Here is a 14,975-nt window from a genome sequence, read left to right on the forward strand (position 1 = left end):
GTGAAGATCAGAAGAGGTAACTGTAGGTAACATTCTTTGCAAACCTAAAGTACTATATAAATGTCAATTATTATGGCCTAGATGATCTTTGCTATGCAGCCACGGGGGCTGGGAGCAGAAGAGTCTAGTGATGATGGCCCGCTCTCATCTTCCTGATGTGTGAGAACACTTATAAAAATGGCTGGGGAATAAGGAGTGCTGCAGGACATGATGGTAGCTGAGGTGCTACCGGAACCACAAGGAACTCTGGGAGACATTAGAAGTGGGAAGGAGCTATTGAGAGAGGTCTATGGTAAAGTTCAATGGATGCATGGATGGAGAGACAAATGACCTTAAAGCAACCCAGGGGAATGTGAAAGGATTTTTATGCCAATATATCCCCATCTTCTTCCTGACACTCCTGGAGAACTTGCAAAATGTTCTCTCTTTACCTAGATATTAATCAGTTCAGGCATCCATCCATCTATCCTTCCTCAATTCCTACCTAAATGTTTCATTAAACACAGATGAATATCATGAAGAAGAAAAGTCACTAGCAAATTCATTAATTTAGGCTACTAACAAGAATAAGAAAGTCAGTGGGACAAGGTTTGATGCATTCTGCTCTGGAACAATGATCTAGTCAGGTGACTTTAAACTGTCTAATAGAAGAATCTGAGCTATGAAGGTTGGCCTGCCCTCTCTCTTCTGGCCCCATATTCAGCTCCCCATTCACATTCAAAGGGGATAAAGTGATAAGAAAACCTAATTCTGGTTTTAATCAGCATATTTTATTAAGTATTAAGAGATCTTAATATTATATGATGTCCCAAGTGAGGCTATGAAAAACCATGCTCTTATTTATAGAACTCACACTCAAGTCTCCATTTTCCATGGAAAAATAAAGTGATTCTTCAAGGTCTTCACAGAAGAATCTGATTGAGCAGCACCAAACCCTTTGGGTCCAAGGCCATGTCCAGTGTCAGTGAGGGATTCCTATAGCTTCCATCTTTGGGACTGAAATGATCATCATGGGGCCAAACAGATATGTCCAGGGAATAGCTCTGAATGGAAATCCTCTTTCAAACCAAACAAAGAAACAAACAAAAAAATCAGGCTACAAAGAAGTGAATCCTTATTGTTTAGGGACCATATATATTTTAATTTGCTAAGCACTGAAAACAGTTGGTGGAAATCACACCCAACTCTCTACAGTGAATTTCAAACCAGTCCAAATTAGAGAATGCTATCCTTGATAACAATTTTCCCACCAGAGTGCAAAGGGCTATTTTATATTTTTGTTGCTATCCCCTCAAACCACCCCAAGGCCTATCCTCTTTGAGGCTGCTCCATAACTATACTCTTACCTTATCCAAATCCTAGTTTTACCAGATGCATCTCAAAAGGATGTGGGCTTGAGGGTTCTGTTGCCCCAAAAGTGCTAGTGCTGGGTCCCAGACGATCATTTCTGTCAAGAAGTCCAAGGTTTCCTGTGCTCCAAGCATGGGGAAGGTGGGCAGCCCCATTCAGGGCTGTATCCAGAGTACAGACAGAAGGGCTAGAGAAGGACCTCAAACCTTTAAGTGCTGGGTTATCATGCCCCAAAGCTAAAGAGAGAGAAGAATTCTCATTCAGTAAGCAGGAACTTGAATTTGGTTTGGTTTTTCTGGGGTTGGTGTGGCACAGAAGACAGGCCCTCTCACCTCTGATACATAATGTCTGTGTAACCTCTTGGTACCACAGGCAACTTTCTAAGACTAGGAAGTTGCAAAAAAGGATCATGGCATCAGAGATTTGGGGCTAGAAGGGACCTTCAAGGCCACTGAATCCAATAGCCTAATTTTACAGATGAAGAAACTGAAGTTCAGCAAGATGTAATCACATTGTACAAGGAAAATACCAGTAGCGAGCGTGTAAGGATTCAAACTAGGTTCTTCTGACTTCCAGTCTGGAGCTCTAGCCACCACATCCAGCAGCCTAACGTGTAGGACCTTAAAGAACACGACACAGATCGGCTTCCTCCAGCATACCAAGTCTACCCAAATCCTCCCAACACTTGGTAGATGCCTTATCAAAGACGTGCTACTCCTAACTCCATAATTTTGCCTCACTCAAAGAAGGAAGATACAGGGTACAACAGCAAGTCCTAACACAGCAACCAGGCCTTCCCACCATGGACTGGAATGTGAAAAATGGGATACTTTGTAGGCACTATAGAGATCATGTGAATTATGACTACATATGGAAAATCTACAATACTATCAAAGTGTGAGGTAGAAAACAAAATAGTAAAAAACATGACATAAAGGAGGAAATAAGGGGCAGCTAGGAAGCATAGTGGATTGAGAGACAGATTTAGAGTTGGGAGGTCCTGGGTTTTGGGCAAGTTGCTTAATTCGGATTGTTGTTCTTTTGTCTTAGAATCGATACTAAGACGGAAGGTAAAGGTTTAAAAAAATAAGTAAAAGGAACTACCAGTGGTCACTATCTTCTCCATCACCACCTTTGTTTCTAAGGAAAGGGAAAATGTGTTCTGATCTGAGCTGGATTCAATCCTCAAGTTCTTGAAGAAATTATGAGTGAGACATGTGGAGGGGCTGGGGTTAACTGTACCTTCCAGCTCTGTTGAGAAAAGCACCCTCAGTCTCCTCTGAGCTGGCTCATTCCCTAGAGCAGCTGATTGCTGGTAATATCTCATGGCTTCCCCTAGGTTCTTCTGGACGCCAAAGCCCTTTTCATAGCAAATCCCCATGTGGTACTTGCTCTGAGAATCCTAAAGAAGACATATACACACACACAAGATAGTAGATACAGGACATGTTAAAGCAGAAGAAAGCAAAGGGTTTGGGAGCCAACAATTTCCATCCACATTGTAAAAAGTAAGACCCAAGCCCCAGGACCAACCCCCTCTACACATGCCAATGACCCATCACCACAAAAAGAGATTATCGAGGGGAATCTGAGTTCAAAACTAGCCAACCCCAAAGGAGAGAGAGCCCAGAGAGGTACTGAACACCTAAGGGCTGTAGAGCATCCCTCAGCAGGGACAGAGAAGCCAATGAAGGCTAAAGTCACCAACCTGAATATGGGAGATCCGGGAAGAAAGTCAGCCAGCTATGTTTATTATGATAAAGAATGAATTGAAACACACACACAGATCAGGAGGGAAATTCTAAAAATCTTGTGTAAGTATATGCCAAACACCGAGTACTAGGTGCTATAACTTATAGGTAAGAAATCTGAGTAAAGAGCTATGCCTAAGGATACTGGAACTTAAAATTCCTACAACTTTGTCTGAGGCCAGTTTTAGAAAAATTCATGTTTGAAAAAAATTCTAATTAATAAATAATAACTAGCAATATACAGTACTTAAAAACATTTTTAAACCCCCTTACGGTCTGTCCTAGAATTAATACTGCATATTTTTTCCTAGGCCAGAAAGATCTAGGTAATTGGGGTTAAGTGACTTGCCCAAGGTCACACAATTAAGAAGTGTCTGAGGCCAGATTTGAACCCAGGGCCATCCAATTTCAGGCCTGGCTCTCTATCCACTGAGTCACCTAGCGGCCCTGCAATATATAATATTTTAAGGCTTCCAAAGCACTTTAGACAGGCTATTTCATTTGATCCTCATAACAACACTAGGAGGTAGGTGCTAATATTATCCTCATTTTATAGATGACAAGATGGAGGCTGAGTGAGGTTAAAGGATTTGTCCAGGGATATATGGCTAGTAATTAATTATGAAGCAGGATTTGAATTTAAGTCTTCTTGCCTCCAAGTTCAGCAATCTATCCGTTGTACTGTCCAGCTGTCCCTCTTCTCTACTCGGGGCAGGAACTGGGTCTGTTTTATATGTGCTGTAAGTATACACAAAGCAGTGTGGAGTATGGGAGGAAGGTGTGGGTTCAAGTCCAACATCTAACCTAAACCAGCTGTGTAACTGGGGTAATTTGCCCATCAAGCTTCCAATATACTATTGCACTTGCCCTCCCACTGGCCCTAGGCAATTCTCTTTGACAGTTCTCCAAGTTACAAGGCAGCTGCACAAAGACATGGGGAGAGAGTGCTTACTTATCAAAACTTTCCTAACCAATGAATTAATGAGTCCAGATGAAAACACAATGTACTTAAAAAAACAAAACACAACTCTATCTTCTAGGCACACAAGAAATACATGAGGTTTGTTTTTGCACACTTTTAAACCCTTACCTTTTATATGAATTATCACTTCCAAGAGAGAAGAGAGGTAAGGGCTAGGCAACGGGTTAAGTAACTTGTCCAGGGTCAACACCACCAGGCAGTGTCTGAGCCCAAATTTGAACTCAGGACCTCCCATCTCTAAGCCTGGCTCTCTATCTGTCCAATGAATCACTTAGCTGCCCCTGCACACATTCTTAAAGGTATTTCTACCTCTTCTGAGTTATATGAAGCACCCTGAGATTCTGTTCCATCATAAATAGATGCCTGGGCTAATGCAATGGTCCTGTTAGGTGAGCTCTAGCCTCAGGGCTATGGGTATGGGAGAGGCTGTCACTGCATTGTGATTGGTCAAAGTGGCAAACAGATCCCTGTCAATCCTTTTTTCTGGGGCTCCCTCCTAAGTTATGTAGGCAGGGGGACTCCACAGACTTGCCAAGCACATGAAAATTCAGGTCCATCTCAACCCAGAGAAGTGTTTGTGAGGTTCTTTGAGAGCAAAGACAGGAATAAAAGGAGATGCTGGTCACTAAGCCAAGATATCACCACCAAATGGAATAGAAAAAAGTTCTCTTGCTCAAGAATGCAGAACAAAGCTGCCTGGGTACTAACCAAGAAATGAAGGGAGAAACACCCTTGGATACAGGGAGAGTATAGGACAAGCTGATTCACTGACCATAACTGAAGCCTGGCGCTGCCTGCCAATTCTCTTACTTACTGCTTAGAAACTGAATTATTACTCCCCTTCCCTTCCCATTCCTGCCCTCCCAGAATTCCATAGGCCTCTAGAGATGCAGGCTCCTGTATCATTCCATGCTTACCCCACTACTGGCTGCAAGCCAAAGGTACTTCACAGCTTTCCGCTCATCCTGGAACTGTTCCTTGGTAAACAGCACCCCCAGATAAGCTTGAGCCTAAGGGCAGAGCAAGAAAAGGGACTCTCAGTCCCCACCATACTCACCCCATGGGATCCCTCCCCCTTTGGCCTGGCATCTCACCTCTTTCAGGCCAGCATCAGCTGCTTGCTTCAGCATGGCCACTGCTCTCTGCTTATCAGCTTCCCTTGGGGCTTCATCCCTTAGCAGGGACCTGGCATAGCGGTACTGAGCCATTTGGTGGCCCTTCTGGGCAGCAAGCTGGTAATAAAAAACTGCCTGGCACAAACGGACAGGCACCACATCTAGTTTTATCTCTGGAAGGCTCCCCTGTTACTGGGTGAGAGACTCTCCCCGGGCCATTCTTTACTCTCTGCTGGGCCAGGCCGATCCCCAGAGTGTGAGATTACACTTTTCCATACCGCTTTAATCCCTCTTAATACCCTAGCAGGGATCAATCAGAAGGTTTCACTTACCTTGCTGAGGTCTTTCTGGGTCCCTTTTCCATGCTCATGACACAGGCCCACATTGTATTGAGCTTTACTATAGCCCTGCTCTGCAGCCTTCTGGAAGTAAGAGTATGCTGTTTCAAAATCGCCACTTCTCATATTTTCATTCCCTGTAAGAGACCACAGGTCAGAAAGGATGCTGCAACATTTGCCAAAGAACCCAAGGACCCAGAGCACAAATTGCCAATGAAAGGGACCTTCCTTATTCTTGATATTGAAGTATAAGAGAAAACAGAGAAGGAAAAGGCCATTTATTTCATTCCAAATAGCAAGCTCTTATTTTTTCTTTCAATTATCGGGGCTTGGCTCAAAATCCAACTTCTCCAATTATCCCCCAATGTAATCTTTTCTTTCTCTGAATTCCTAGTCTCTTCTGTCTGTACCACTGCTTGTGGCACTTTAGTCATATAATGTCTACCACAGTTTACATACCAGTTTCATGTTATTTATGTTTTCCCTATTCAATTATGTGTAATTGGGAATTTTATATTAATTTTAATTTTTATAATTAGATAGTATGCTTCTCGAGGTCAGGGGATCCATCATATATTACCACCTCACAATGCCAAACAGTAGGTATGCAACACACACCTAAATGACTGTGAACAGGATGAAAAGCTTATCCTCTGTTCAAATCATTCAGACAATGAGGCAAAAGCCAAATTCAATTTAACCACCAATTTAACTCTAGCCATCATCTTACTTCTAATTTCTTTTGGCAGAACTGATAAAAGTCCACTACTTCTGGGCACAGGGCAGGGAATTGGGAGAAGGGGACAAGATGGAAGGAGGAGGTAGCCTCTTATCTTAACACTTCTCTAATAATTTAACTGATTCAATGGGATGACTCCCTAATTTCCTACAAGTTCTGAGATTGTGACTCAAATTTAGGCACTTTAGATGAAAGGGTGGGTACATATCCCCCTCTTGTTCTAGATATGGGCACAGGGCCTCTGAGTACTTTTGGCGTATGGATGTACATGGTTCCATCCCATGGTTCCTGCTTTTCATGACGGATACCAGGGAATCTGGCTCCCCTATCCAGAGTTTCAACATTTTTGCTATACCAGAAAACCACTCAATTACCTTTGTGTCTTTTCCCTTTTTTAATCCCCCTACCTCATCCCAGGACGGCAATCAGTTACCCAGGAAATTGAAGGCGATGGAAATACTGAGCTGGAATTGCTGCTGCAAGGACAACATGGCTTCTTCTAAGGAAAGAGATTCTGTTTTCTCCTCCTCCTGAGTAACAAATAGCCAGAATGGTCAGTTTTGAATAGTTAGGACAGATCCCTCCCCAGGCCCTGGGAATGCCCCAATTTCCTGCTCAGGGGATAAATATAAGCCTCTGAGTGGTGACATCTCACCAATACCACTCTCTCTCTGGTGGTGTGATGCTGGCCTGTTCCAGGAGCGTCCAAGGAAGCAATGCCAACAGGTTCTGGGAGAAGAAAGACCAGACACACACAGCTATATAGCAAAGGGAACAAATTCCTAGCTCTCTTTCTCTCCTGGTAATCAAAATCTCTGATCCACCCTTTTACCCAGAGTCCAGGAAGCATGCAGTTACAAAGGGACACCCAGTGCTCTGTCATGTCAAAGGCAGCAAACATTCACCAGTGCAGACTCTCCCCAACACTTCAGACTTCCTCTGACTGACTCCAAGGGACAAGTTCATTACCTGGTTCACAAGAACCCCTGAGTCTAGTTGTCCTCTTGGAGCTATGGGAAGCAAGGCTCTCAGACTGAGGGTCAGGTCCTTTCTGCTTTCCTGAGGCTTCCTCAAGGCATGTGGGGCAGGGAGTTGGAGGATTATTTGTAGGAAGAATATTTGTCCTCAACCCTAGAAAATGCCAGGAAAAAAGTGGTAAAACACAAAATGTGTATAAAGTCCTGCCTGGGATTGAACTACAGCTTTTTATTGTGTTTCAAGGATGCTTGGGCAGAATTCAGTCCTGTATTCTGATGATTCTGTGTGTGGTGAAAATTCTATTAGCAGAGATGCCAAAAAGTAAAACAAAGTCTCCAAGCCAAAAAAAAAAAAAAAAAAAAAAGATTTATTGAGAGAGGGCCTGCCTCACAATAAAGTTGGACTCTGGCCAAGACCAAAGACCCCGAGCCTTAGGAGATGGCCTCTTTTATGTCCAGAAAGTTGATTAAAGACAGAACACACAGTTAAAATGAAAATAGAATGAACATAAATATTCCACATGGGTGGGTCTTAATTAATGACATCACTATTGGTGGTAACTAATATCTATTATTAGGCCTTACCTTTGCAAGGTCTCTGCAATAAGGGGACAGGGTCTGATATTTGCTGACAATTCTTATCCCTGTCAGGAGTCAGTCATCTCCTGTACTCTGACCTAAAGGCGGCACCTGTCGATGACTGACCTAAGCCACCACACCTAATAGATGGGTATCCTATACTTCTTACTGAATGCCTTATGTCAGGCACCTAAAAGCAGTCCTCCACCTTCTGACTGACTGTCCTAGCAGCAGGGTGTGGTGGGCTTGGTAGGAACATTTGGGTTACACAGGCTTAAGGTCAAAGTGCCTGTCAGCAAGATTTAATACCATCCTAAACAATATTTTTCTTAGCTAATGTTTATAATTTATAAAGCTAACTATATTATTTGACTGTTAACTCAAAACTAATGATTCTGTTATAAAAATAATCATAAAGGCTAATACTATTATAATTATAAAGGGGATAGAGGGTTTCACATTCACATGTGATACCTAGGCTCTCCCGGTACTTCCTATTTCTGGCTTAGGAAGAGATGGTGAAGAGGCCAGAGATAGGAAGTACTAGGAAAGCATTATAAATGTGCCATTAAAAAAAGGCAAAAAATTAGGAAGCCCTGGGTGTTGGTGGGAAGCTATTTTCCAAAGGAGGCCAGGTATATTATAACATTAACATTGTAAAAACAATTTAAAAAGACATAAGAACCATAATTAGTACAATTTTCTCCTGAGATTCCAGAAGACCAGTGATTTAGAATGACAAAGAGGTTACAGGCTAAAAAGCAAAGTGAGATACAATTCTGGATGTGGCCAATGTGGGAATCTGTTTTGCTTGACTATGTCTATGTTATGAGAGGGCTGTTTGTTTTTTTGGTGAGGAAAGGTGGGAGATAGGGGAAAAATGCTTGATGATAGAAAAAAAATAAAATTTAATATAAAGAAATCTTTTAAAATCACAATGACAAAACAAAGGAGGCCTTCAGGATCTCTACCCAGTTCCCTATCTTTCCTGAGTGGGATAGAAGAGCTTTCAAGGGTGGAAGTGTCCTACGCCCTGGGTGGATATAACTTTACCACATTCACTTTCCTCTGACCTCATTTCTGACCCCCTAATGAGGAAGAGCTGATGGCTCTTTTCCTGGGGTGTGTCCCATAGCTATATCCTTGCCAAGAGGAACTCCAGAACCATTTCTCCTGCATGTCCAAGAGATAACTTACATAAGTCTTGGCACCGCAAAGGGGAGGCACGGATCTGGTCCAGGTAGCTTTGCCAAGAGCATTGTTCTTGTCTCTGGAAACCAGGTAAGGATGCTTGAAATTGAATTTGCCTGGCCAACTGCAGGGCCAGAACAGTCAGGGTTCCCTTAAGAAGGAAAAAAATAATTATTAGAAACTGAACTGGATATGAGCAAGAAGAGGAATGAATTGACCCCTCTGTAATTTCGGTTACTATGACAGATCATGATTTCCTTTTAGGACAACCCTCACTTCACTCAACTTGGGAGGATGACTTCTTCACAAATATCTTTACATGGCACATGTGACTCAATAACCAGAGACAATATTTTGAAAATGTAGGGAAATGACAAGGCTACCCATGTCTCTTAAAGGTCAAAACATTCTCCTTGCTGACTTACACATAAGAGTCCTATCTTTGATTACTTAGATTAGTGAACAGTGTGGAGCTTATATTAGGGTTTCACAATGCCAATTAATACTGGTTTGCTGTGTAACCCTGAGCATAGTACTAACCTTGCTTAACTAGTTTAAAAAAAAAAAAAAGATAATCTTTTCAATCCAAATTATTCCTCAAAGGGAGACTGTGTGAATTAGATGGTACCCATGAGCTCCTGGGGCTCCCACTTTCTAGAGAGGAATGGACTCCAGGATGGAGGAGATGCTGTTGCAAATAAATCTAGTCCATGGGGATGTTTTAGGAAATGGAACTGATGTAGGTGGGATGGGGTTTGGATTTCGAAAATAATGGCAACATCTCTAGTATCTAGGAAAGAGCTTCTTAATCTTGTCTTGTGTCATTGAACTCTTGGCAATTTGGTGAAGTCTATGGAGTCCTTCTCAGAATAATATTTATTCCGAACATTCATAATTTTTTTAAACCTTTATATTTTGTCTTAGAATGGATTCCTAAGTAATGGTTCCAAGGCTGAAGAGCAGTAAGGTCGCAACTGAGGTTAAATAACTTGCCCAGGGTCACACAGCTAGGAATGGTCTGAAGCCACATTTGAACCCATGTCCTCCTGACTCCAAGCCTGGCACTACATCCATGGAGTCACCTAGTTGCTCGTGCCTATGTCCATAACTGAAGGAAATGCTAAAATTCAGCTAGAGGTGAGTGGAAATAAACATTTATTTTTATTTCCCCACACAAGTTTATGAAACCTTGAAATTTATTGTTAGACTCCAAGTTAAGAATCCCTGACATAGGATAATGCATATCCCAGAGCAGGGATAAAGATTTGAATTGCATAACCTCTTGTGTAACACTAAGACTTTGGTTGGGGAAGGTAGATTGTGAGGTGGATAGATAGGGAAAGAATATGTCTTGGCTTAAGATTAGGCCCAAACATCATGGGACATGCTTTTACTCTCTGTTACTGCCTTTGGAACCAGATATTTGTCTGTCCTCTTGCTGAAGGATGTCTTTTCTGCAGATATGCCTAATTCATTCCTCATTGCTGACAAATAGACCCTAGTGGACAGTGACTCTAGTCAAACAACCTTTTTGTTTCATTAGGCATCAATAAATGTTTATTATTTTTTAAGACCCTTACCTTCTGTCTCAGAATCAATACCAAAGCAGGGGAGTGGTGAGAGCTAGGCAATTGGAGCTAAATGAGTTGCCTAGGGTCACACAGCTAGAAAGTATCTGAGGCCAGATCTGAACCTAGGATTTTCCATCTCCAGGTCTGGTTCTCTAGTCATTAAGCCACCTAGTTGCCCTTAATAAATGTTTATTAAGGACCTACCAGTCCTGGAGTTTGTAGTAGGCACTGTCAGATTACAAGGGAGACCAGAGTCATTGCCTTTAACATTTTCTTGATCTGGCAGTGGAAATTTTGTCAGGCAAAAAAGTATACTTTTTCTCATAGTACTTGTTTCTACTACTCAGCATATACTACCCTGTATTACTAGTTATCATTTTTTATGTTTCCCAAACTAAACTCTAGGTTCTTTGGAGACAGGCTTTTTTAGACTTCTTAGTTCAAGTCTAGCACCTAAGCCAATCAATCTGCAAGTATTAAGTGCCAATTTAGTGTCAGGCACTTCACAGTAACAAATAGGAGTGTTAGGGATACTTGTTAGTTGTTGGGTAACAACTGCTAAGGAAAAGGAGGATTTGATGCACATGAAATCTCTAGAGAGCAATATTTAGTGGTTTTTTTTTTTTTTTTTAAGGTAAACAGGGTTGACAAAAGCTCACTGAGATCACTGGCAGGTCTATGAAAAAAAATGAAGGAAAAAGAAAAGAGGAAGATGAAAAAGTAAAAAGAATTAAAACAAAGGAAGAATAAAAGTAAATTGATTTATAAGGTGAAATTGAGGAGTCACTTTAACAACTTTCTCAGAGTGCTGATCAACACCCCCAAGGGTTATCTACACTTAATCTAATAATAACTACTTATATTATAAAGTACTTTATTTTGAAAAATACTTTATATACATTTTCTCATTTGATCCAAATGATAAATTACTTGTTTAATTATATTGATAATGACCTCATAACTTCATCTCTTGGCTATATTTTAAAACTTCAAACCTAGATATACTATGGACAGATATAGGGAAGGCATACCCATGAGATAGCATCCCACATTCTGTGACAGGACATGCGACTTGAGATCCACTTGAAGGCATTTTTCCAACCCTGGTACTTTGGGCCATTGCCCACACCCAGGGTATGGGACTCATACCTAAACATAAATCAAAAGAAACCAGTCTGTTAAATGTGGTCTTAGGGATCTAGTGAAAGGGTTGGGGAAGATGGGTAGTAGGGAAAGATGGGAGGCAGTATGTGGTAACTTCCTTGGGGGCAGCTCTTATATTTACCTTTTATAGTTGGGCACATGGATGGTCTGTGGTGACCAAGTGACTCGAGATTCATCCTGGCTAGGAGCCCCAGGAATCACACCACGAAGACTGTGCCTAGGCAGGTGCTGTAGAGCTAAGAGGGAGATATGGACAGTCAGGGATATCCTAAAGACATCTGGGAAAAGTGATCCATATCCCTAGGACCCAATGATCTCCCCTTGAAACACTGGCTTTTGTTCCTAGACCTTGTCTCCCTCAGTCTTGTCTTCCTTGACACAAAGATCCTGCCCTTGACTCCGGACTCTTCTTCTATTGCTTTTTCTATTTGATAAGGGGGAAAGGAATAAGCACTAATTTGGTTATTATTTCATCTAACTATATAAAGTATTCTTTCTATGCCGTAGTTTGATTGCTTAAGACCACTAAATTGTAAAATCAAAATTTAATTCTTGAGAGCTTCCCATTCATTATGGAAATAGAATGCAAGGCACTATGTTAGGGGTTTTGCAACTATCATCTCATTCAATCGCCTGATTAACTATGCTTAATAATAATAAACACATTAGTGTATTTAAAGTTTACAAAATCCATTTTACACAATGGCCTTTTGAGGCAGACAGTGTAAGTATTATGCCCATTTTATATAAGAGGAAACCGAGCCAGAAAAAAGGTCAAGTGATTTGCCCAAGGTCATAAAGTTAAAATACAATTCGGTTTAACTCCACACACGTGGCTCTCACTTCAGTTCTCCTCAAGGCCCGGCCCCACTCCCGGATTGGTCCCGCCCCTAACGCTGGACCCGTCCGTTCCATTAAAGGGGGGGGGGTGTCCCTCCGGCCTTTCGCCACGTTTTCCACTCTAATTCCGACTACTGTTGTTAGGGCTCTGCAACAGGACGGAGATGAAATCGGAAACCCCTCACCTCGGCCCAGCATCCCTGGGAGTCGCCACATGTTGTCACGGTCACAAAAAGCAGCACGTAGAGAACTTCGTTTACAGGCAGAAAAAGATGCATAATCGCGGCGCCGGCGAGGGAGGGAGGGAGGACAGGCGGAAGTAGCTCCACTGGCTAATCAGAAAGCGGAACCCAACCGGAAGGAAAAACTCCATAGAGAGGAAGGGAAGGGGTGGAAGGGTGTCTGTTTTGGAGGTGACTTAAGGCAAGCACGAGAAGGCCTTAGCCTTAGTTTCGTTCTCTAGGTATCATTCTTTTTCCATCTCCGGGACTCTCGAAGTGAGGAATAGTGTCGGAAGAGACTGGAGAAAGTATTAACGACATCTTTGAGAGGCCGTGGAACGAATAAGACTAGCCTAGATCTGATGGGCCATAGCGGCCCGCCTACCGGCTAGCCGGACTGAGGGGCGTGGCGGGGGCGTGGTCACGGCACCTGCAGTTTGACGTAATGGAGGAAGCAGGCGCCAAAAGAAGTGACTTGAGCAATATCAAGAGTCTCTAGCTATCACTCTATGGTTTGGGGAGGGAGAAGAATTATTAGAGATACTTTCCTGCCATACTTTCTTTGCCTCCTGAATTCCTACCTATCTTTTTAAGCCAGATTCGAATGCCATCTCCTAGAGGAAACTTTCCTTGTTTTGTGAGGTCAATAGAAAGGAGCCTCCCTTCAACCCTGTCCCCCCAAAAGCTGTAACTGATCTCTCCATATGTTTTCATAGCACACTGCGCGTTTCATATGCATTTAACAGTATCCCACCTTTTATGTAATTATCTGTGTTTCTGGAATTGCCTTTCTGCTCCTCTAGGAAGCTTTTCCTGGTTTCTTTTTCAGTAAGGATCTTCTCCCCAGCACCTCATAAAGCACTATTTTACATTTCTTTGTTGTACTTATTCCATAAATACAAGGTCATAAGCATACATTATAATGTCTTCCCCTACTAAGCTCCAGGAGGAGCAACTACTATTTTTAATCTAATTTTGTATTTCTCTTCTGAATATAATTATGTTAAATACTTGACAAATTGCGTTGTGTATCTAACCTGGTGAACTTTTCTATTTTGGTACTTGAGTTCTCTGTCCATTTTATTTACCCTACTAATCTCTTCTCCCTTCCCTCCTCCTGGATACTTTTTCTCTCTGGACGTCAGTGACACTACCCTTTGCTGTTTTTGTTGTTTTGTTATGTTTTGTTTTGTTGTTTCATAGACCTCTAACCTACTAATCTTGATCTTCATTGCTTTACCCCAGCCCTCTTCTCCCTTTGAACTTTCCCTTGTGCATCTCATCAGCTCCCTCTGTTCATTTACTGCTTTTCAAGTGACTGCCAGATCTCTATATCTACTCCTAATGCAGTACTTGAACTCCCAGTTCTGAATCTTCTTCCTTTTGCTGGTTCTCTTCACCTGGGTGACCCCCAGGAACTTCAAACTATATATAGTAGAGGAACAAACAATGGGAAGTTAGTTCTATTCTGGATTCAACCTTAACCAATAAGAAGAAACACTGCTTGGTTGAAAAGTATGTTGAATATGGAAATAATTCTTGTTATAGAATAAGTACCACAAAGAGAGCGCAAATTCTTGTATCATGAATTTTGTGATAGGGAAGAACAGAAATAGTCTGATCTGTATTCTAGTTTTTTTTAATATAGATTTCAAAATTTCAACAAAATTCAGTCAACAAACATTTAGTACTCAGTAAACAAAAGCCCCCCCCCAAAATCCTGCCTTTAAGGAGTGCACATTGTAATGAAAGAGATAGGTAAATAACTAGTTAAGCGAAGATATATAAAGAATAAGTGAAAGTGGAGGCATGTTAGGGTACCAGAAAGTAAATTCTGATGAAGTAATTCAGGCATAAGAGAAGTGGCTTGAGATTGTAAGATTAAAATTAATATCCTATTATTAATAATCACTTAAAGTAGAAAAAATACAAGAACAAAAGTAAAAACCTGAGTAAAGACATGATTTCCTAGCTTCGATCAGGGGAAAAGAGAAAGAGGGGCGGGGTCACACAAAAACTTTATCTCCAAAACCTAAGGACATAATGTGAGAATGAAAGTGGGTTGCTGGGAGAGAGAGTACTGGGGAACAAATCCTAATTCCCTTGTGATTCAATTGGAAAACGAGCATGTGAAAAGCAGTTTGGTAAAAGAAGGGT

The 14,975-nt window shown here is 41.7% G+C and overlaps 1 protein-coding gene across 1 annotated transcript; it reads right to left on the minus strand.

Moving 5' to 3' along the window:
* Positions 1 to 748: 748 nt before the first annotated feature.
* On the minus strand, positions 749 to 13,138 carry DELE1 (DAP3 binding cell death enhancer 1). Its single transcript, XM_044661822.1, has 13 exons — positions 12,783 to 13,138; positions 11,879 to 11,993; positions 11,625 to 11,742; positions 9,029 to 9,173; positions 7,245 to 7,406; positions 6,931 to 7,004; positions 6,709 to 6,805; positions 5,531 to 5,673; positions 5,178 to 5,333; positions 5,001 to 5,093; positions 2,593 to 2,752; positions 1,347 to 1,586; positions 749 to 1,058 (listed from the first exon to the last, which is right to left on the minus strand). The coding sequence occupies exons 1-12, from the start codon at positions 12,811 to 12,813 to the stop codon at positions 1,348 to 1,350; spliced, it is 1,533 nt and encodes a 510-aa protein (XP_044517757.1). The 5' UTR covers positions 12,814 to 13,138; the 3' UTR covers positions 749 to 1,058; position 1,347.
* Positions 13,139 to 14,975: the final 1,837 nt, after the last annotated feature.

The sequence above is a fragment of the Gracilinanus agilis genome, chromosome 2 (assembly GCF_016433145.1).
Source record: "Gracilinanus agilis isolate LMUSP501 chromosome 2, AgileGrace, whole genome shotgun sequence".
In the NCBI taxonomy this organism is placed as follows: Eukaryota; Metazoa; Chordata; class Mammalia; order Didelphimorphia; family Didelphidae; genus Gracilinanus; species Gracilinanus agilis.

What these genes read in the sequence shown, in the direction of transcription:
- DELE1 (XM_044661822.1), bottom strand. Translation starts at nt 12,813, where the DNA reads ATGTGGCGACTCCCAGGGATGCTGGGCCGAG. An exon ending in TGTGGGATGCTATCTCATGG is followed by an intron (nt 9,174 to 11,624) that starts GTATGCCTTCCC and finishes TTCCTTCTTAAG; the next exon opens with GGAACCCTGACTGTTCTGGC. An exon ending in CTGATGCTGGCCTGAAAGAG is followed by an intron (nt 5,094 to 5,177) that starts GTGAGATGCCAG and finishes CTCTGCCCTTAG; the next exon opens with GCTCAAGCTTATCTGGGGGT.